General features: G+C 40.0%; 1 protein-coding gene across 1 annotated transcript in view; it reads right to left on the minus strand.

Annotated features, from left to right (window-relative positions):
- The window catches only part of LOC140463030 (intron Large complex component GCFC2-like), a 59,938-nt gene that overhangs the window by 35,902 nt on the left and 2,717 nt on the right, over positions 1–21,319 (minus strand). The window contains exons 2-6 of the mRNA XM_072556640.1: positions 16,198–16,308; positions 14,688–14,843; positions 13,652–13,873; positions 9,260–9,360; positions 4,397–4,515 (exon numbers count right to left, since the gene is read on the minus strand). Coding sequence (XP_072412741.1) covers positions 4,397–4,515; positions 9,260–9,360; positions 13,652–13,873; positions 14,688–14,843; positions 16,198–16,308 — 709 coding nt within the window. The remainder of the gene's footprint in view (positions 1–4,396; positions 4,516–9,259; positions 9,361–13,651; positions 13,874–14,687; positions 14,844–16,197; positions 16,309–21,319) is intronic.

Genomic DNA, 21,319 nt, shown 5'->3' on the forward strand with positions numbered 1-21,319 from the left:
AACAAATGCAGCTCAGACAACCATTCCCTTTGCGTTCATCATCTGCACCCTGCCGACTCTTACCCTTAGACACACTGACTTCATTATCTAGTTCTTTAGTTACTACCTCCTTAATGTCCACTAACCTCCTCTTTTGGTTCCCACCCACCACCCCCCCACCCCCCCCCATTAGTTTAAACCCTCCCCAACAGCACTAGCAAAAGCACCCCCAAGGACATTGGTTCCAGTCCAGCCCAAGTATAGAGCGTCCAATTTGTAATAGTGCTATCTCCCCCGGAACTAGTCTCAATGTCCCAAAATTCTGATCCCCTCCCTCCTGCACTCTCTCAACCCATCAATTTGAAAGTAACCAATGTATTTATTGTACTGCATTTCAAGTAAAGACTGGACACAAGTAGGAATTACTTTTAAAAATAGTATAAGTTACTTTAGTCATTTACACTTCCAAGGTCTGCAGGTTTCTTCCCTTCCATACACCCACTGGGCTAAATGTCTTCTAAAGATACCCCTACCCTCACCAAAGCTCACAACTTCCTCTAGGTTTTCTTCAATCTCCCTTCATGCCCTCTGAGGTCATCTTGTCCAGGACATAGGTTCCTGCTTTCTCAATGCTTTTCCCATTTAACAGCTAATCACCCAAATCCCCTCCTGGTCCATGTTAGACAATATTGTTAACAGTCCTCTCTACAATTGGTGTCTGATTTTCCTTTAAATCTGTCATCATCATCATCATCTCAAAAAAAACAAGCCTCGACGACAGTGTCCTTGCAAACTATCTTATCTCCAACACCCCTTTCCTTTTGAGAATGCTTGCAAGTGTTGTCACCTCCCAAAAACACTTTCATTTCTACTACAACTCAGAAATTGAATCCTTTCAATCAGTTTTCCACCCCTACCATATTATCAAAATGGCTTATCCCTCTTTTCCCTTCTTGAATTGCTAAATCTTTTGACATGGGCAACTGCTTCTCCCAGTCTTTCTACTGTTGTCCAGCTGAGTGGAATTGTTCTCATCTGGAATCCTGAAGAAGGGCTTGTGCCCGAAACGTCGATTCTCCTGCTCCTTGGATGCTGCCTGACCTGCTGCACTTTTCCCGCAACTCATTTTTCAGCTCTGATCTCCAGCATCTGCAGTCCTCACTTTCTCCTCCTTGCTCTCATCTGGTTCCAATCTCATCAATCTAACTGTAACCATGGAACCACTTGCTTTGGCTTCTCTTGTTCCCACACCATTACTTCAGGTATCTCCCTTTGTTCTTTCCTATTTCTCTCATTCACAAACTGTCCCATGGCAATGTCATTTTCATTTTCATGTCCATCTTCTCACTATTTTTCTCAATTCCCTCACTATTGTTGTTACCAGACTGCTTATCCAACATCCAATAGGGGAGAAGCCAAAATTTCCTCCAAATAAATTTTGGGAATACATAAGCCGCTGTTTTCAGTCTGTGCTTCAACCTCCATTCCTAGCTACCCAGTCCACCCATCTCTCACCATCACACCTCACATGCCACTGACACATTTATTCATACCTTTGTTACCTCTAAATTTGATTATTGCCATGCATTCCTGGCTGGTCTCCTACATTCTACTCTTGGTTGGTAATGTCATAACTCTCACCAAAACCTGTTGATTTATCACTCCTTTTCTCGATGACTGACACTGGTCCTCATTCAAGCACTGTCTTAGTGTTAAAATTTTCATGCTTGTTTCCAAATCCTTTCATGGTTCTTTTCATCCTGATTTCTAATCTCTTTATCATCTCCACAAGATGTCCATTTTCATTCAATGCTGCCCTCTTGCACATCTGTGTAATGAATCACTCCACTATCAGTGACCAAGCCTTCAGCTGTTTTGGCCCCAAGCTCAGGAATTCCATCTCAACACCACTCAATCACCCCACCTCTCTACCTTGCTTTTCTCTTTTGAGACACTTCTTAAGATGTGATCTTAGACATGTGATCTTTGTGTGGTTCAGTGCCACATATTGTTTCATAGTGCTCTTGTACAATCTCTTGGAGATTTTATTAAGCTAAAGGTAAATATAAGATGTTGTTGACATTTTAAATGCCATTAAGTCCAATGAATTAAAAAAATTAAAAACCTTCAACAACAACAGAAATTGCTGGAAAAACACAGTAGGTCTGGCAGCAAGTGCAGAGAGCAAGTTACTGGACCTGAAATATTAACTCTGCTTTCTCTCCTCAGATGCTGTCAGGCCCGCTGAGCTTTTTCAGTCAATTTCTGTTTTTCATTCTGAATTCCAGCATCTGTAGTTCTTTGTTTAGTGTTTGAAAACCAACAAAACCCAATCAGTTCTCAGTTGTGTGCATAACTGATATTGACAACAGTGTCTGTTGACATCAGCAACTGTGAGCAACTACACATCTGCAATCATTGGGGAATGTACAATTCCATTTACTGATGTCATCATGTAGGCTCTAATTGTGATGTCACGCACAAATGCATGTGCAATTTTGAACTGGGTTTCAGTGGTCAGGAGAGAGATGCTGGACACAGGGCTGTCGAGTGGTGAGGGGGAAGAAGGAAAGAGTTATAAACTATGGAAACAGTCCCTTAGATCCAACTCATCCAGGCCAACCAGGTTTCCCAAATTAAACTAGTGTCATTTGCCTGTATTTGGTCCATATGTCTGCCTTTCCTGACTGTGGCCCTCATTTTGAAGGCCCAGACGCTGAAAGGCAGGGGGCAGGCATCAAGAAGAACCCACGACCTGGTAGGGGGGTGGGGCAAGAAAGGCCCTGTAGCTGGCAGATCCTCTCCCCTCTGTCTCCCTTCTACACTCGCCCCAACTCTGTACATGCGTCCTCATGATCTCTCCCAGATCTCTCATGCCCCCTCTGGGGTCCTCCTGATTCCTCTCTGCTTCCACTCCTCCCCCAGCCCCATCCCAATCTCATTCCAGCCTACACAGGCCTGATCTCTCTAACCACGTCCTCCCAAAATCTGTGCACATGCAATTTAAAGTGGAACATTGTATGCCTGCATCAGAGTCAGCCAATATTTATATGTCAACTAACAAAAGGAAATCCAATTATCTGATCATTATCTCAATGTTGTTTTGGGATCTTGCTGTGTGTAAATTGGTACCAAAATCCTTTCAACAGTGGCTACATTTAAAAGTCCATTGCCTGTGAAATTGATTATGACGCTGAGTGGTTTCGGAAGGCACCACACAAATGGAAAGCAGAGTCTATAATTCATGTGGATTTATGGTCTGTCAATTTAGCTGACTACAGTGGCATCATTGGTCTTAGCACCTCCGGGATTGGAGGCTTGAAATCAACAAGAGTTGCTGGTTTCCAGTTATTAATAACCTTTGTTGAAATTACAGAGGTTTGCTTCAATGCTTCCTTCAGTAAATAACTTATAAACACTCCCTATCTAGGTTTACACATGGAAAATGGCCCTTCAATTGAGTTACCAAAAGGATGGACACAAATGTTACGGTGTGCCAGCAAGTTGGTACACAGCCTGAAAGAGGTCGAGGGCACAGACAATTGCTGAAGGAAAGCAGTTTGTGTTTAATCCATTAAGAGCATTTATTAGAATTGAAAATTGACAAACGGTTTTTGCAGCGTAAAGTGTGCAAAAATATTAGTAAATGAACTGAAAAAGTCCTAGGGAGTGTTGCTGAACAAAGAGACCTTGGAGTGCAGGTTCATAGCGCCTTGAAAGTGGAGTCACAGGTAGATAGGATAGTGAAGGCGGCATTTGGTATGCTTTCCTTTATTGGTCAGAGTATTGAGTACAGGCGTTGGGAGGTTATGTCACAGCTGTACAAGACATTGGTTAGGCCACTTTGGAATATTGTGTGCAATTCTGGTCTCCTTCCTATCGGAAAGATTTTGTGAAACTTGGAAGGGTTCAGAAAAGATTTTCAAGGATGTTGCCAGGGTTGGAGGATTTAAGATATAGGGAGAGGTTGAATAGACTCGGGCTGTTTTCCCTGGAGCAAAGGCTGAGGGGTCACCTTAGAGGTTTATAAAATCATGAGAGGCATGGATAGGGTAAATAGACAAAGTCTTTTCCCTGGGGTGGGGGAGTCTAGAACTAGAGGGCATATGTTTAGGGTGAGAGGGGAACGATATAAAAGAGACTTACGGGGCAACTTTTTCATGCAGAGGGTGGTACTTGTATGGAACGAGCTGCCAGAGGAAGTGGTGGAGGCTGGTACAATTGCAACATTTAAAAGGCATTTGGATGGGTACATGGATAGGAGGAGTTTGGAGGGATATGGGCCGGGTGCTGGCAGGTGGAACTAGATTGGATATTTGGTCGGCATGGACGAGATGGACCAAAGGGTCTGTTTCCGTGCTGTACGTCTCTATGACTCTAAGTTAACTACAAATTAAATAAGCAAAACTGATCATACCTAGTGATTAATCGTTTTTTGACAGTTTCCAAGTTGATTGGTGGCAATTTTCTCCACGTTTCCAACATTGTACTCTTCATGAGTGTACTTGGCTGACTGGCTGTCTCAATATCTGGTGACTGAGAAAATAATTCAAAGTCATTTAAAAAATAAGGTGACAGATGTATTTATTAAAATGATATTTTAAACAAATGAATTACAAAAAAATGTCTGCAGGTAAATAAAATTTATTTATTTACAAGTTGCAGGCATCACCGGCTAGGCCAGCATTTAGTGCCCATCTCTAATGCCCAGAGTCAATTGCTGTGGGTCTGGAGTCACATATAGGCCAGACCAGGTAAGAAGAGCAGTTTTCTTTCCTAAAGGACATGAGTGAACTACACAGGATTTTTTCACTACAATTCACAACAGTTGCATGGTCGTCATTTCATTGTTCATTCAAGATTTTAATTGAATTCAAACTTCAACATCTGTCATGGCAGAATTCAAACTTTACCAGTGTCTCTGAATTAATAAAAATCACAAAAGGATTGCAGATGCTGTAAATAGTAACAAAAACAGAAATTGCTGGGAAAGCTCAGCATGTCTGGCAGCACCTGTGAAGAGAAATCAAAATTAACATTTCAGATCCAGTGCCCTTCATCGGAACTGATGGTAGCTATGACAATGTTGGTTTATATGCAGAAGATAGAGTGGGTAAGGAGTAAACAATGTGTAGGGATAGAGCCCTCAGAGAGAAAAGAGCAGTAGGACAGAAATGAGTCAATAACAACGTGGCTGGGAGGGTGGTTAGTTAATAGAAACTGTCAGTGGATAATGATAGTCTGCAAGGCTTATGTGATAACAAAGCCCGGTGTGTGTGACAGGAGGCTAGAACGAGGGGATGTCTGACTCTAAAATTATTGAACTCGTTAGAGTTCAGACAGTTGCAGGGCCCCAAAGCAGAAAATGAGATGTTGTTCTTCCAGCTGGTACTTAGCTTCACTGGAGCACTGTAGCAAGTCTGAGTCAGAGATGTTGGCCAGGGAACACGTTAGTGTGTTAAAGTGGCAGGTAACTGGAAGCTCAGGATCTTCTTTGCAGGCAGAATGTTGATGTTCTGCGAAGTGGTCACCCACTCTAATCTTCATTTCCCCAAGGTACAGGAAACCACACTGAGCAGCAAATGCAGTATATTAGATTATGGGAAGTGCAGGTAAAGTGCTGCTCCCCCTGGAAGGTACATATGGGCCCTTGGATACTGAGGAGGGAGGACATAGATGGGTAGGTGTTACACCTTCCGCAATTCTAGGGTAGGGTGCCCTGCAGCTGCCAAAGGTGTAACACCTGCCCATTTACCTCCTCCCTCCTCAGTATCCAAAGGCCCAAACATACCTTCCAGGTGAAGCAGCACTTTACCTGCACTTCCCACAATCTAATGTACTGCATTCGCTGTTCACAATGTGGCCCCTTCTATATTGGGAAAAGACTGTGTGACCACTTCACAAAACATCTACATTCTGCCTGCAAAAACAAACTATGAACTTCCAGTTACCTGCCACTTTAACAAGCCACCTTACTCCCTGGCTAACATCTCCAATTCAGACTTGCCACAGTGCTCCTGTGAAGTTGAGCATGCACCTCACTTTCTGCTCAGGCACGCTGCAGCACCACACCCACACCTCCCCCGTCCCCCGCCCCCCTGGACTCATTATAGAGTTCCATAATTTTAGGGCTTGAACTTGCCCATGTCCTACACACACACACACACACACACACACACACACACACACAAGGCCTTGTTATCATATAGTTTGCCATTACACACTATCTATTGTTAGTCACGAAGTGCCCATTAAGAACTATTCACACTCCCAGCCAGATCATTATCGACTCCTTTGTCTGTCCAACTGTTCTCTCTCTCTTAGGGTTCTACCCCTACCTATCATTTACTTCTTATCCTCTCCCCCACCCTACAGAAAATAGAACGTATCAGCGCCATGCAGGCCATTTGGCCCTCAATGTTGCGCCAATTTGTGAAATTAACCTGATGTCCATCTAACCTACACCGTTCCATTATTATCCAAATGTTTGTTCCACATAAATGCCCTTAACGTTGACGAGTCTACTACTGTTGCAGACAGGCCATTCCACACCCCTACTACTCTAAGTAAAGAAACCACCCCTGACATCTATCCTAAATTTGTCATCCATCAATTTAAAATTATGTCCCTCATGTTAGCCTTCACCATTCGAGGAAAAAGGCTCTCACTGTCCACCCTACCTTACCCTCTGATTATCTTATATGTCTCGATTAAGTCACCTCTCAACCATCTTCTCTCCAACAAAAGAGCCTCAGTTCCGTCAGCTTTTCCTCCTAAGACTTTCCCTCCATACCAGGCTACATCCGAGTAAATCTCCTCGGAACCCTTTCCAAAGATTCCTATAATGCGGTGACCAGAACTGCACACAATACTCCAGGTGCAGCCTTACCACCGTCTTGTACAGATGAAGCATGACCTTGTGGCTCCAAAACTCAATCTCCCTACCAATAAATGCCAACCCACCTTATTCCTTTTTAACAACCCTATCAACCTGGGTGGCAATTCTCAGGGATTTATGCACCTGGACACAGAGACCTCTCTTCATCTACACTGCCAAGAATTTTACCATTAGCCCAGTATTCCACATTCCTGCTCCTTCTTCCAAAGTGAACTACCTCATACTTTTCCTCATTAAACTCTATTTGCCACTTCTCAGCCCAGCTCTGCATCCTATCTGCGTCCCTCTGTAACCCACATCTTCTGCATATAAACCTAGCTACCATCAATTCTGATGGAAGTCACCAGATCCTAAATGTTAACTTTGATTTCTCTTCACAGACACTACCAAACCTGCTGAGCTTTTCCAGCATTTCTGTTTTTGTCTCTGAATTAATTGTCAACAAACCATTGCCTTCCTCCACTATAACAGCTGTAACTTGGAAAGATGACCAGCAACTTTAAAAAAAGCTGACAAAGCCAAAAAGAAAACCAACATCACAAAATATGAATAACTGTAAAATGGCCACCTGCTTTGCATCAGGGCCAAGGCCACTGAATTAATTCAGCAACTTTGTCACTCTTGCACCAGAACTTTACAGGTATTTAAAATGCCATTCACAATTCAGTAGTTTCTGAAAAAATGCAGTGTTAATAGATTTACATATAACATACAAAAACCCATGATAAGAGGAACGCAATGAAGCATGAAACTCTCATGGCCTCAGCTACAGCTTAACAGGTGACAAAGTAAAGACCACCACACAAGTGACATTTTCTCAAGTAGGATGCAGGCATTTTTGGAAAGCAATAAAGTACTCATGATAACATTGCCTAGGGAAGTCAGAATGGATACCACCCACGAAACCTCAACTTGCGATATTCTTTGGATCAATTTTCCAATATATTTAAGCTTCATATAATTCAGCTTTAAAAAGATGTGGAGAAGAGTGAGACATACTCAAAGTAAGCTTCGGTATGTTGAAGCCAAGTGCTCAGCTCGGCAACACCAAGCAGTGCCACTTGAACCCATTTTTTTTGACGTTATCTCGCTGGAGTATAGTTTGTTATCTGCATCACTTCAGTCCATCCAAATTCCGTGACTGAAAGGTCACAGTGATCTATATAAAAGCCAGAATCCTGGTTCTCATGCATAAGGAAAGAATTTTACAATTCATAAAATTTGGTTCTGTGCTATTCCATTTTAAGAATAACTTGTAATTGTATAGTGCCTTATGACAACTTCCAAGCACTTTGCAACCAATGAAGTAATTTTCTAATGTCAATGCTGTAATGTAGAAATATGGCAACCAATTCGCACACAGTAAACTCTGACAATTAGCAATTGATGAGGTCAGATAAACCGTTTCAATGCTATAGATTGGTGGAAAAGTACGAGTCAGGATACTGGAGATAACACCAGTACTCTTCTTCCAATCGATGATATGGGATTGTTTACATCCACTGAAGCAGGTAGGTGAGACCTCAGTTTAACAGCTAATCTGAAAGATAGCACCTCTACAGTATACCATTCCCTCAGTATTGCACTAGATGTCAGCTTTGATTTTTGTACTTTAACTCAGACTTCTGAACCAGAAACTTCTGACATAGAGGTCAGTGTGCTTCCAACTCAACAACAGTTAACACACTCAAAGCATGTCTGAAATCATAAATCATTTGCCTGCATCAGATATATATGAGATCTACAGATAGTGACTCCTTGATCTTAACTGTGCTGCCTGGGAGCAAATGCAGAAGATTCAAATAATGACCTTTATACAAATGGAATCCATATTAGGATGGCAGGGTGCCACTGTTGCTCAATGGTTAGCACCGCTGCCTCAAATTGTCAGGGACCCAGGTTTGAATCCAGGCGTTTGGATGTTCTCCCTATGTCTACGGGTATTCACTATGGGTGGTCTGGTTTCTTCCCACAGTCGAGGGATGTGCAGGCTAGGCGGGTTAACTATGGTAAATGTGGAGTTCTGAGGATAGGGTGGGAGGCTCTTCAAAGGGTCGGTGCAGACTTGATGGGCCAAATGGCCTCTATCTGCACTGTAGAGATTGTATGATTCTATGAATCCTGGTGATCCTCTGGCTCCCAAATTTAAAAACAAACTTTAAAGGACATTTAATTTTTTTAATCTCTCAAATTGTTAAAGCTTATCATTACAATGCAATTGCATAGTTTAGTGTGCCATTTGCTAACTAGAATTATGAAGATGATTATTATTTCACCATGTCTTCATTTTGGATTTACATACAGTAGCATAATGTAAGAAGGTCCTTTAACTATTCCGTTCCATTCTAATTAGCTGCAGAACACAAATGCATCAAACCTTACGGGAAACACTTTTACTCTTTTGATTTGTTGCTGCTCCCACAGTTTCTGATCATCATCCTCCTCTTCATTTTTTAAACTCTCATCGTCACTTTCATTTACACCTGAAATTATCAAGATTTTAGATTACTACAGTTAAGAAGAATACAAGTAATAGTACCAGGAGTAAGCCATATGGCCCTTTGAGTTTGTTTAATTGTTCTATAATGTCATGCCTACATCTCCATATTCAGTCCACTTCTTAGCTCCCTCCCTATATCCCCCAAATCGGAGGGCTCAAAATCAATTGATCATGACTTAAATATACTGAATGATTTAACATATAGCAGTCTGCAGCAGATAGTTCAAAGGATTTATAAGCTTGAGTAACAGCCATTCTCAATTAATCTTACACGGTCAGCTCCTCATTCTGAGACTGCACTTACTGATTACAGATTCACCAACCGGGGAAATACTCAGTCGGAATCAACCCTGTCAAAGTCTGGCAGCAAATTGTATTTGGCCAAGTTTGATCATTTCCTGAAAATTTCAACACATTTTGAGGCTGAACGAACTGATAGTCGGGACCTCGATGTTTATTTAATCCAGAATTTTAACTTGCAGTGAGTTTTTGTTGATAAATCCATGCCCTACTTCAAGTAATTTTACACTATTCATTTCAATTTGATTTCCGAGTAAAGGTCACTTGACCCAAAATATTAACTCTATTTCTCTCCACAGATGCTGCCAGACCTGTTGAGTTTTTCCAGCAATTCCTATTTTTGTCTCTGATTTACAACATCCGCAATTCGTTTGGTTTTCATTTAATTTTGTTCACAGATTGTCAGTCATGCTCAACAGACCATTTTATCAATTATTTTCAGGGGCTTAAGGAAGGTGATGGTGTGTCTTCCTGAATCATTCTGTTACTGTGGTTGTGATGCTTGCACTGTAGGTGGGGAATTCCAAGACATTTCTATGACTCAATTAGGAAGACTGCACTGATAAGCAAACCCCACTATTCCACAAATGGTCACAAATTTGTATCGACTCAAGTAAACCACCAAAATGATCCATTTGCCTGACTCACCGCTTATTGAGACAAAAGTAATTCACATCAAGTTTTATCAACAACAGAAAAATAATTATTGTAAACAATCTTATCCTTTAACAAATGGCAAAGAAAACTTATTACTAACCAATTACTACTCAACTTAATCTCAACCCCTTCAAAATCCATAAGACACAAACATCCAATTATTCATAAACAAGGGTGAAAAAAAGGTGGTTTGACACAAGTATTATGGGTGGAAAATATATACAGGGAAACAAATTCAGCATTCAAGAACTTTGACAACATTCAGGATAGAACAGTCTTTATTGGTCTCCCTGTCATCTGACTGAATATGCATTGCCTCCAATTACTGGTATGTTCTTTTTGCACTGTATTCAGGAAGCATTGTGGCAAAATTACTTGAACGGTAGCTCCCTTCACTGCGATGTCCTGTATGCAGAAGAGCAATGGTGTTGTGGGTACACATCATCTCCAAGACACATGCTACCGTGAACTGGTCATATACCCTGTTCCTTTCTCATCATTGGCTCAATGTCTTGGATTCCCTGTCTAACACCATAGTGCAAGTGCCATTACCACAACAAATGTGTTGATTCAAGAAGAACCAATGTATTCTTCTCAGCGACACTCAAAATGGACGACAAACATGGTCTTCCAGAAGCTCTCACATTCTAAAAATAAATTCACAAATAAAGTTGATCAAGGAAATATTGCTTAGATTATCAATAAAAGTCACCATAAGATAAATTTTGACATCAACTAAGCACTGAGGTCCCAACTAGCAGCTAGATCATTAAACGCAACATCCAGCAAGGTAAGTGATTTGCTCAGGAATTGATCAGATTTCACCAGATATGATTTGCTCCCAAACAAACCAAAGAATTGCAACAGAAATTGCTGAAGAAATTCAGTAAGAATGGCAGTATTTATGAAGAAGATTCTAAATAAGGGTGACTGGATCCGAAAGGTTAATCCTGCTGTCTCTCCATAGATGCTGCCAGATCTGCTGAGATTTTCCAGCAATTCACCAAGGTCTGGCAGCATCAATGGAGAGAGAGCAGTATCAACTTTTCGGATCTAGTCACCCTTATTTAGAATCTTCTTCATAAATACTGCCATTCTTACTGAATTTCTTCAGCAATTTCTGTTGCAATTCTTTGGTTTGTTTGGGAGCAAATCATATCTGGTGAAATCTGATCAATTCCTGAGCAAATCACTTACCTTGCTGGATGTTGCGTTTAATGATCTAGCTGCTAGTTGGGACCTCAGTCACCCTTCTTTAGAATCTTCTTCACAAATGCTGCCAAACTTGCTGAGATTTTCCAGCAATTCGCAATTTGCTCCCATAATATGATCTCTGAGATACAGCCGCCAGCTGTGAACACTACTTCCAGCACCATCTGCCATCCTCAGCACGAAGAATTATCAATCCGTAAATGCCATATCCAGGGGATTAAACCGAGGGCATTACCAAACACACTGGTAAAGTTAGATTACAGAATGAGGAGTCTATTCTCATTCTGAAAGGTGAATGAACAGAGAATGATGTAGCAAACACATAGGTCATTGTGCCTTTGCCAGCTCTTTGAAACAGCTATCCTTCAATCCCAGTCTTCAACCCTTAATGCATAAGTAAATTTGTCTTTCTTTGTCAAGTATATATCCAAATTCCTTTGAAACTTATTACTAAATTTTTTTTCACAATTCTTTCAGTCAACACATTCCAAATTACAGTAACCTCTGGATGTAACAAACTCCCATCACATTTCTTTATCTTCTAACAAGTTCTTTAAATGTGTATCCAGTCACCATCTCTCCTGTCATGGCTTTTTATAAGGTTCATATTGCAGGCGTTTGAAAAAGGAAATCAAAATAACATTAGGTTAGGGAACAATACAAGGCAACTACCTTGACTATGCTTCATCACACCTAGGAGGACTCCATTTGATTCTCCAGTTCCTTCATCTCTATCGGATCTGTTTTAATAATGCCACTTTCCACCACAATATTTTTAAGAGGTTTTCTTCCTTCTTTAACCAAAGGTTCTGCTCCCTCCCTTAGTCCTTCATCACATTTACTACATTTCCCACATATCCACTCTCACATCCCCTCTCTCCTTGCCAAATCTTGAAGTGGATCCACTTGTCCTCCCCTTTCGCTGCACTAGTCTCCACTTTCAATGAATAATTTTCCACCATATACACTCTTCCCACATGATGACATCACCAAAGAATATCCTCCCCTCCCCTCTCAGTATTCTGAATGAATCATACCCCCTCAATGATACCCTGGTCTACATCCCAATACACCATACCCTTTCCATGCAAACGCAGAAACTCTAACACACACCGTTCTACCTCCTCCTTCCTTGCTGTCCAAGGCCCAAATACTTTGCCCAGTTGAGCAGACATTTACACTTTCAACCTAGTGTAATGCACAAGCTGCTCACAATGTGATATCCTCCACAGTGGGGAGACTAAAGGCAGATTGGATGACTGCTTTATGCAACACCCTCATTCAGCCTGCAAACATAGCCTTAAACTTCAAAAGGGATACCATTTTAATCTTACACCTTATTCTGTTCCAGTGAAGCTCACCTGAAGCACAAGAAACAGGAGCTCATCTTTCAATTCAGTATTTACTGGCTTTACAGATTCAACACTAAGTTCAACAACTTCAGACCACAACCTTGAAACTAGTCATCTTGTTTCCTTTGAAGTTCTTTTTTATTTTTTAGCCATTTCCCTGCTTTCAGTCAGCAACATAGCTTTGTTCATTTTCTTGCCCTCCCACCACTCTCTTGGACCTGAAAGACTAACTTTTCTGACACACGATTTTGTCTTTCACTCTCCCACAGACCTTGCTTTTGTCCTTGTGACACCCTTCACTTGCTCAAAACCCACTTATTCCTAACTTTTCCCAGTTCTGAGAAAAAAAAGATTGGAAGCTTAAAATATCTTTTTTCCACAGATGCTGCCATAACCTTCTGAGTATTCCACCATTTTCTGTTCTTCTTGCAGCTTACCAACACCTGTAGTATATTGTTTTTCATTAGACCATGGTCTGTGATAATTTTGATTGATAAAACAATTGACCAACCAGGAAATTAAGAGAAATTAGAGATTATATGGTTTTAAAACTCACTGCACAATGGGGTCTTTACTGAACAATTTGGTTGCAACATTTCTCTGTACTACATCAGCAGAATAAACTTCAAAATGTCATGAATCGCTTCAGGACATTGTGTGATTGTGAAAGGCACTATGTAAATGCAACTTCTTCCATTGTTCACCAACCCTTACCACTTGCAGACACGACATTATCTGGAATCCAAGTCTTACCAATTTCTTCTACCATTCTCTCTCTCTGTGTTTTCAGTTGCTGGGTGAAGTCTATTCTCCTTTCATGATTATCAAGTTCATCATCACTGGGGTCTTCTTCAATCAACTTCGACGGTGAAGTACCATTTCTTCCAAACGAATGAAGAGGAATGAAGTCAGCTTGGGCTCTGGCCATCTGTCGCTTTTTACGGACAGCATGGATGTACCTAGCACTTGGAATCACTGAACAGAATACAGAATGAAGACAACAGACAAAACAAAAGCCACCATCTATCTGTTCAAAATTAAATTTAAAGCAAAAAACAAACAACAAGGACTTTAATTCCTTTGGCTCATCTTTGGACACAAATCTTATCTTCTGGACTTTATTCAGTGCTTTTACCTTTTATAATAGAGGCAAAACCGTATTTCGTGTGCAAAGTGCAGCCTGATAATACTACGGATAATGTGAAGTAGAGAAGCTGGGAGTTTTCTTTTTAGAAAGGAAATGGTTTCAAGGCGATTTGCTAAAGGTGTTTCCACAGGCAGGGAAGTCAGTAACCAGAGCTCTCAAATTTTAAACAATTGACAACAAATATTAAGTCAGGAAATTGACCTTTTTTAAACATAGCAAGTCATCATTTGAATGTGTTACCTAAAAAGCTGTTGGAATTTGATTCAAAAGCAATGTTTTAAAGGAAATTTAATGTTTACTTGATAAGGGAAACTTGCCGATCTATAAGACAGGCTTGGGTCTAATAGGATGGGTTTTTTTATAAGTGGCACAGACACAATGGGTCAAGTTGCCTCCTGCAGTGCTTTAAGCTTGTATTCTCTGAAGCAGAGCAATTACTTTCTTATGCTGCTTATAAATGCTGTGGAAGTGAACACTGCTGCAAATATGTGCATGTGAGCAATGCAATGACCCAACTGTAGAGAAATAAATGACAAAATTTTTTCTGTATAAACTCTACTCATCCCATTCCCATCTTTTACTTTACCAAACTAAAATAGCCAATAATATTCAAGTTTATTAGCTGCATTTAAAATTCCAAACCTGGTTTCATTTTGTGCTGATATAGTGTGGCTGTCTCAGTTTCATCATCTGTTGAATTAATTTCTTCATTTTCTGTATGAATTTCTGTTATCTCCTCATCAGAACCGCTTCGTTTTTGAAAATCTCTTGGTGTGGAATCATGAAAAATATTCTCATCTAGTGAAAGAGAACAGGACATATATTAGTAACAATAAATCTGCATATGACACACAGGGATAGCCAAAGTCTCTTGATTTATTTCAAATAATGCTGTATTATTCAAAATATGACACCTCATCACTTTTACACAACTCTTTCTCCTCCATCTGCAAGCTTAAATGAACAAAATAAATCTTCAAACTATCAGTTTTGCTTATATCATATGCTGAGGAAAGTTCCTTTGCAATCTCGAGGAGAGGACAGAAGTAGGGGCATTATTTGTGCTCAGTCTCTGCAATGACCAGAGCAACAATTTTAGAATACAGGTAACTTGACAAGACAGAACTGGAATATTATCAAAAAGATAGACTTGCCACTCAAGTTTTAATTTTGTACTCATGAACAACAATTTTTGGACAATCACATCAATATAAACGACAGGAGAAAAAAAGCTGTTTATTGGTTAGCAAGTTAAGGCTGTTGGCCAAGGCATTACTAGAGAAAAAGGAACGGGAAACTAAAGGTTCCCGAAGCTCCTGGTCAACATTTTGACTTTGCCAACCAATAGGCATCTATTTCTCCTGTAGCTTAAGTTGTTATAATCATTCTTGGATTTTTTCTCATGAGTGCAAGCCAAAAGCTTTAGCAAAATGTCTCTTTTTCAGGAAATTCATACACAAGTTGCAGGAATAAATTGACTTAATTTAAATTCAAGCTTTTTAATATCACAATAACCATAAAGCCAATCAGAAGATAAAACTCAGTCATCAAGAAAAGTGCAGCACTGCTAAGAAATTAAATTCAGGCAATGAGTAGCTATAATGAAGTCAGCCTTAGCATCACAGGTCAGAGAAGAGAGAAATCAGATAAGAGTTTATGCTCTGCTGGAATTAACATATACATATAAACATCAGCCGAGAAAAGGTCAGATTCAGCTGCAGTACTGAATATCCGAGCAGCAGTTAATGTGAAGGTTCACATTTGAGTAATCATCAAGTAAAGACCAACCATGGAATTTAATCTAAATAAAAGTTAGGAAAAAAGGACAAGCAATGAAATAAAAACATAACTAAAAATGAATGTGTACATGTTGCAACAGGATGATTATAAACCATTAATAAGCTCTGATTACTTTCAGTAAAAACAGCCACATAGTGAGAGGTTTATATTGAGTGTGGTGTACTGATGAATGCAGAAGTGTCATAAAAAACAGATGATTTCACTCAACCATAGAAGTTGAAGCATCTGACATAATCAATGTATGCAGATAAGAAACACCAAAATGAAAACATTATTCATTAAATATTTCTATTGGTGTTGAAAGACACACAACAATTCTAACCTTTTTTTAAGCAATCCTGATAAAGTTTACCTTTTGAGATATCCTCAACTTGTTCAACATTATTCTGCTTTTCTTTTTTCCAATGCGATGAAAATAAAATGGTGTTTCCAGTTTTCTTTACTTTGAATTCTTCTCCATCTTCTACATTTAGAAAAATAAGGTGTATTACAAGTTTATATAGAGAGTTGCTAAAATAGATGTGAGTGAGATAATCAGACAAAACAATTAGCAGATTCATATCGAAGTTCAAACTGAATGAGTGATTTAATCCAAAGTTTGACTATATAGTTTTGACCAAGTAACTTGAATACAGGTTACAGTCAAAATGGTCACAAATTACACAGTTTATGTGTTGGCAACAAAAGTAAATTTTCCTTCCTGATCCTTCTTGACCTGAATTGCATTTTTTAATCATTGCTGACCAGCTCATCCCATGACATTTCTCTCTGTTGTCTAGCTAGACTGGCATTTTGCTCATTAGCTTCCATTCTTATCTAAATAATCATAGCCAAAGTATTACTTGAAATGGATTTGTTTCCTAATCCTGCACAGTTACCCCAATGATCTATCCTTAGCCCCTTCTATTTCTCATCTACGTGCTGTTCCAAACAACATCAGTAAGCACAGTAATAGTTTTTAAATGTACACAGTTCTACCACTGTTACTAAATCATTAGGGAATTTATCTGACCTCTAAGGTTTGACTAGAAATTTCTTCCAAATAAACAGTGGGAAGACTTCAACGTTTGATTTCAATCCCCACTTCTTCAAACCCTCTGTTCCACAGCTACTGACTCCATCTCTCATCTTCACAACAGCCTGAGATTTAACCAGATCATTTGCAAACTTGGTATCACACTTGATCACAAAACAAGACTCTAATGTCAATCGCACCAGCACTAAAGACTGTCTGTCTCCACCTCCATAACATCGCCTGACTTCACTCAGTCTCATACATCCCCTTACTGATGTCCTCATTTGCTTTTGTTATCTGAAGACTCAAATATTCCAATATACTCTTCTCTGATCTTGTACATGACATAAACATGCTTTAAAAATTCTCATCTTGTTTTTCAAATTGTTGCGTGGCTAGCTCTCCCTAACTCTGTATCTCCAGTCCCATAAACCTGAGATACCTGTGCTGCTCCAATTCTGGTCCTTTGATTAACTCCAATTTTAATTATTCCATTACTGGTAGCAATGCCTTCAGCTGCCTATTCCCAAGTTCTGGAGTATCCATCATACTGTAAAACACCTTCAGATATTTAATGTGCTATTGCTGTTGTTCGAGGAACATTACTTCTGAATTCAGTACTATTAGATTTTCACTATCCCATCCAATCAGAGCTATGCTGTCACAGTTCTGAAGTAATCATGATAGACTTGAAACAGTATCTTTGTTTCTTTTCCACAGATGCTGCCAGACCTGCTGAGTTTCTCCAGCATTCTCAGTGTTTGTTGCAGATTTCCAGCATTTGCTGTAGTTTACTTTTATTTGAACGTTTATTTCACTGTCACTGCTCTACCGGGTCAGAAGTCACACAACACCAGGTTATAAAAGTTCAAATTGAATGAATTATTCAATCCAAAACTTGAGAGTCCAACAGGTTTATTTGAAATCACAAGCTTTTGAAGCACTCCACCTGACGAAAGAGCAGCGCTCAGAAAGCTTGTGATTTCAAATAGACCTGTTGGACTATGACCTGGTGGTGTATGACTTCTGACCTTGCCCACCCTAGTCCAACACTGGCACCTCCAAATCATGCCTCATCTTCCAGAAATGTCTATCTTGAAGTTCTGCTCTTCTCTAAATTGAGATTGCAGTTTTAATCTTTTGGTTTATTCACATTCATTGCTTTCTATCTCTCTACTAGTGTTGGATAAAGTGTAAGCTAAAACTCACTTTCTCATTTTCTTCCTCAGTGTCTGCTCCACCTGGCTTCACCTTATTCCACACAGATTCCAAATGAACCCAATCAGGATTACAGGTATTTCCAAGGCACATAATTCTCCTCAGAGAGCTGCTCCTGGCTGCATCCTACAATCCTGAGGGGGTGGCATGGCGGTTCAGTGGTTAGCATCACTGCCTCACAGTGCCAGGGATCCAGGTTCAATTCCAGTCTTGGGTGACTGACTCTGTGGAGTCTGCACGTTCATCTCGTGCCTGCATGGGTTTCCTCTTGGTATGCCAGCATTCTGCCACAGTGTAAGGATATGAAGGTTGGGTGGACTGGCCATTGTAAAGTACCTGGTACTCTCCAGGGATGTGCAAGTTGGGTGGATTAGCCATGGTAAAAAAATAATGTATAGGGGGGTGTTGGGTGGGATATTCTTCAAAGAGTTGGTGCAGACTCAAAGGGCTGATGGAAGCATAGGAGGGATTCTATAATCCATACACAGTGAGACCTGCTTTCAAATGTAAACTCGACCACTCTCCCTTAGTGCTGCCTCACACCATCTCCCAGCTGTCTCAGTCTCCAGTTCCATTTCATTCTTTATCTAATTCAATTCTTTAACAAGAAACTATTTTTCTTCCTTTCAAAAGCTAAGGCACAGTGCTGAAGAATTCATACCGAATGAAGCATTAACTCTCTTTCTCTCTCCACAGATGTTGCCAGACTGGAGTTTCTCAAGCACTGTCCATGCTTATTTCGACACTATCATTTGCTGTATTCTTTATAGAATATTCTTTATGGCGTATACTCAGGCACAGAAATTTCCTGTTTAGATCTCCGTATATTGCCTATTCTGTATCAGAAGGTTTTGACCTAGAAAAAAAATTGACCAAGTTGGGAGCTGGGCAATTCAGGTAGAAAGGGCACTGAATTTGGATTGCAGTTCCACAAAGCAGTCAACAGATTATTACCTTCTCCTCAGATGCTGCCTGACCCAGGTTTTTAAATATTTTGTGTTTTTAATCCACCATTCGCAGTAAAATGAGAGATCCAACTGAGGTACATATGACGCTAAAGGAGATTGACAACATAGATCAAAATAGTTTCCTCTTGTGAGGCAATGTACAGCTGCAAGTCATTATCTTAGGACAAGGGGTAGCAGCTTTAAAACAGAGATAAGGAGAATTACTTCTCACAAAGGGTCATGAATCTGTGGAATATCTGAGATTGCAGTGGACTGTCGGGACATCGAGTAAATTTAGGAGGAGATCGAATTTTAATTAGTAATGGGTTCAAGTTGAAGGGTTTGGAGGGATATGGGCCAGGTGCTGGCTGGTGGGACTAGATTGGGTTGGGATATCTGGTCGGCATGGACGGGTTGGACCGAAGGGTCTGTTTCCATGCTGTACATCTCTATGACTCGATAAGTGTTATGGGGAACAGATTCTTACATTCTTATGTTTTACTTTGAGCAACACTGTGGAAGAGGAATACGATTTAGAAAAACTGAAACATGTTTTTGTTTTTAGAATAGACATCATATCAAAATAGTGATTTGCAGTCCAAAATCAAATAATCAAACGGTATATTAATGCACAAATTAATAGCAAGAGTAGGACATTCATCCTCTCAAGCGTGTCCCATTATTCATTAAGATCACGCTGTTCTAATTGTGACCTCACTGCCAGTACCTCCTAATAAAATATCATCACTTTGCTTGAACAAGAGTCAATCTGTCTCAGATCGAAAAATACCCAAGGACTATCATTCAACTACCTTTTCAGGAAGAGTGCTCGAAAGACTAGCAAAAGAAGAAAACAACCATCACATATCTGTTTTGAACAGGCAATCTCTAATTCTAGATTCTCCCAGAAGAATAAACATCCTCTCCACATCCACCTTTTCAAGACACTTCAAAGATTTCACACATTTCAGTCAAGTCACCGCTTACTCTTTTAAACTCAAGTTGGACAAACTGTCCAATCTTTCATCATATTAGGATATCTGACGCCTAATGAAAATGTTAAATTTCACTGATTTCCATTTGAATGTGTCTGGCTTTATATAATTCATACAATATCTAGAATTTATAGATGTTCATTACTTAAAGATATTCCTTCAATAAATGAATCCCTAAAAATTTACAAGAGTTTCAAAAGTATTTATTCAAGTGTATGAAACCTGATCATGAGATACTGAGTGGATAATCCTTCCTCCTGAGGTGCCCAGCATCACAGATTCGATTCGATTCATTCCACATGATATCAAGAAATGGCTGAAGGCCTTGAATACTTGTAAAGGCTATGGGCCTTGAGAATATTACAGCAATATAGCACTGAACATCTGACTGCTGAACCTGCCGCATGCCTAGTCAAGTTGTTCCAGCACAGTTACAACTTTGACATCTACCCAAATTGAAACAGCGCCCAGGTATGTCCTATTTACAAAAATCAGAAAAATCCAAGTTAGCCAATTACTGCACTGAAAGTTTACTCTCAAATTCATTAGGGTAATCCCATATGGAAAACTGGTAAAGAATGTAAAAGCTCATGGGATCCAAGTTAACTTGGTAAGTTGGATTCAAAATTGTTGAAGTGACAGGAGACATAGGGTGGTGGTAGAATGCTGTTTACGTGACTGGGGCCCAGCGGCATACCACAGGGATCGGTGCTGTGTCCCTTATTGTTTGTGATATTCATTAAAGACATTGATGAGAATGCAGGGTGGATAATAAATTATGGATGACACAAAGATTGGCTGGGTGGTTAACAGTGAGAAGGAAAGTGTTAGGTTATAGCAGGATATAAACAGATTGATCAAATGAGCAGATAAGTAGCAAATGGAATTTAATCCTGAGATAATGCACTTTGGAAGAAGGAACAAAAAGAATTCAATGAATTGGGAAGCTAGAGAAGTGATTGCTGGGCTTCTTGCTGAGATATTTGTATCATCAATAGTCACAGGTGAGGTGCCAGAAGACTGGAGATTGGTAAAGGTGGTGCCACTGTTTAAGGGCGGGAAGGACAAGCCAGGGAACTATAGACCACTGAGCCTGAACTCAGTGGTGGGAAGGTTGTTGGAGGGAATCCTGAGGGACAGGATGTACATGTATTTGGAAAGGCAAGGACTGATTAGGGAGAGTCAACATGGCTTTATGCATGGGAAATCATGTCTCACAAACTTGATTGAGGTTTTTGAAAAAGTAACAAAGAAGATTGATGAGGGCAGAGCGATAGATGTGATCTATATGGACTTCAG

This window comes from Chiloscyllium punctatum, chromosome 3, assembly GCF_047496795.1.
Source record: "Chiloscyllium punctatum isolate Juve2018m chromosome 3, sChiPun1.3, whole genome shotgun sequence".
In the NCBI taxonomy this organism is placed as follows: Eukaryota; Metazoa; Chordata; class Chondrichthyes; order Orectolobiformes; family Hemiscylliidae; genus Chiloscyllium; species Chiloscyllium punctatum.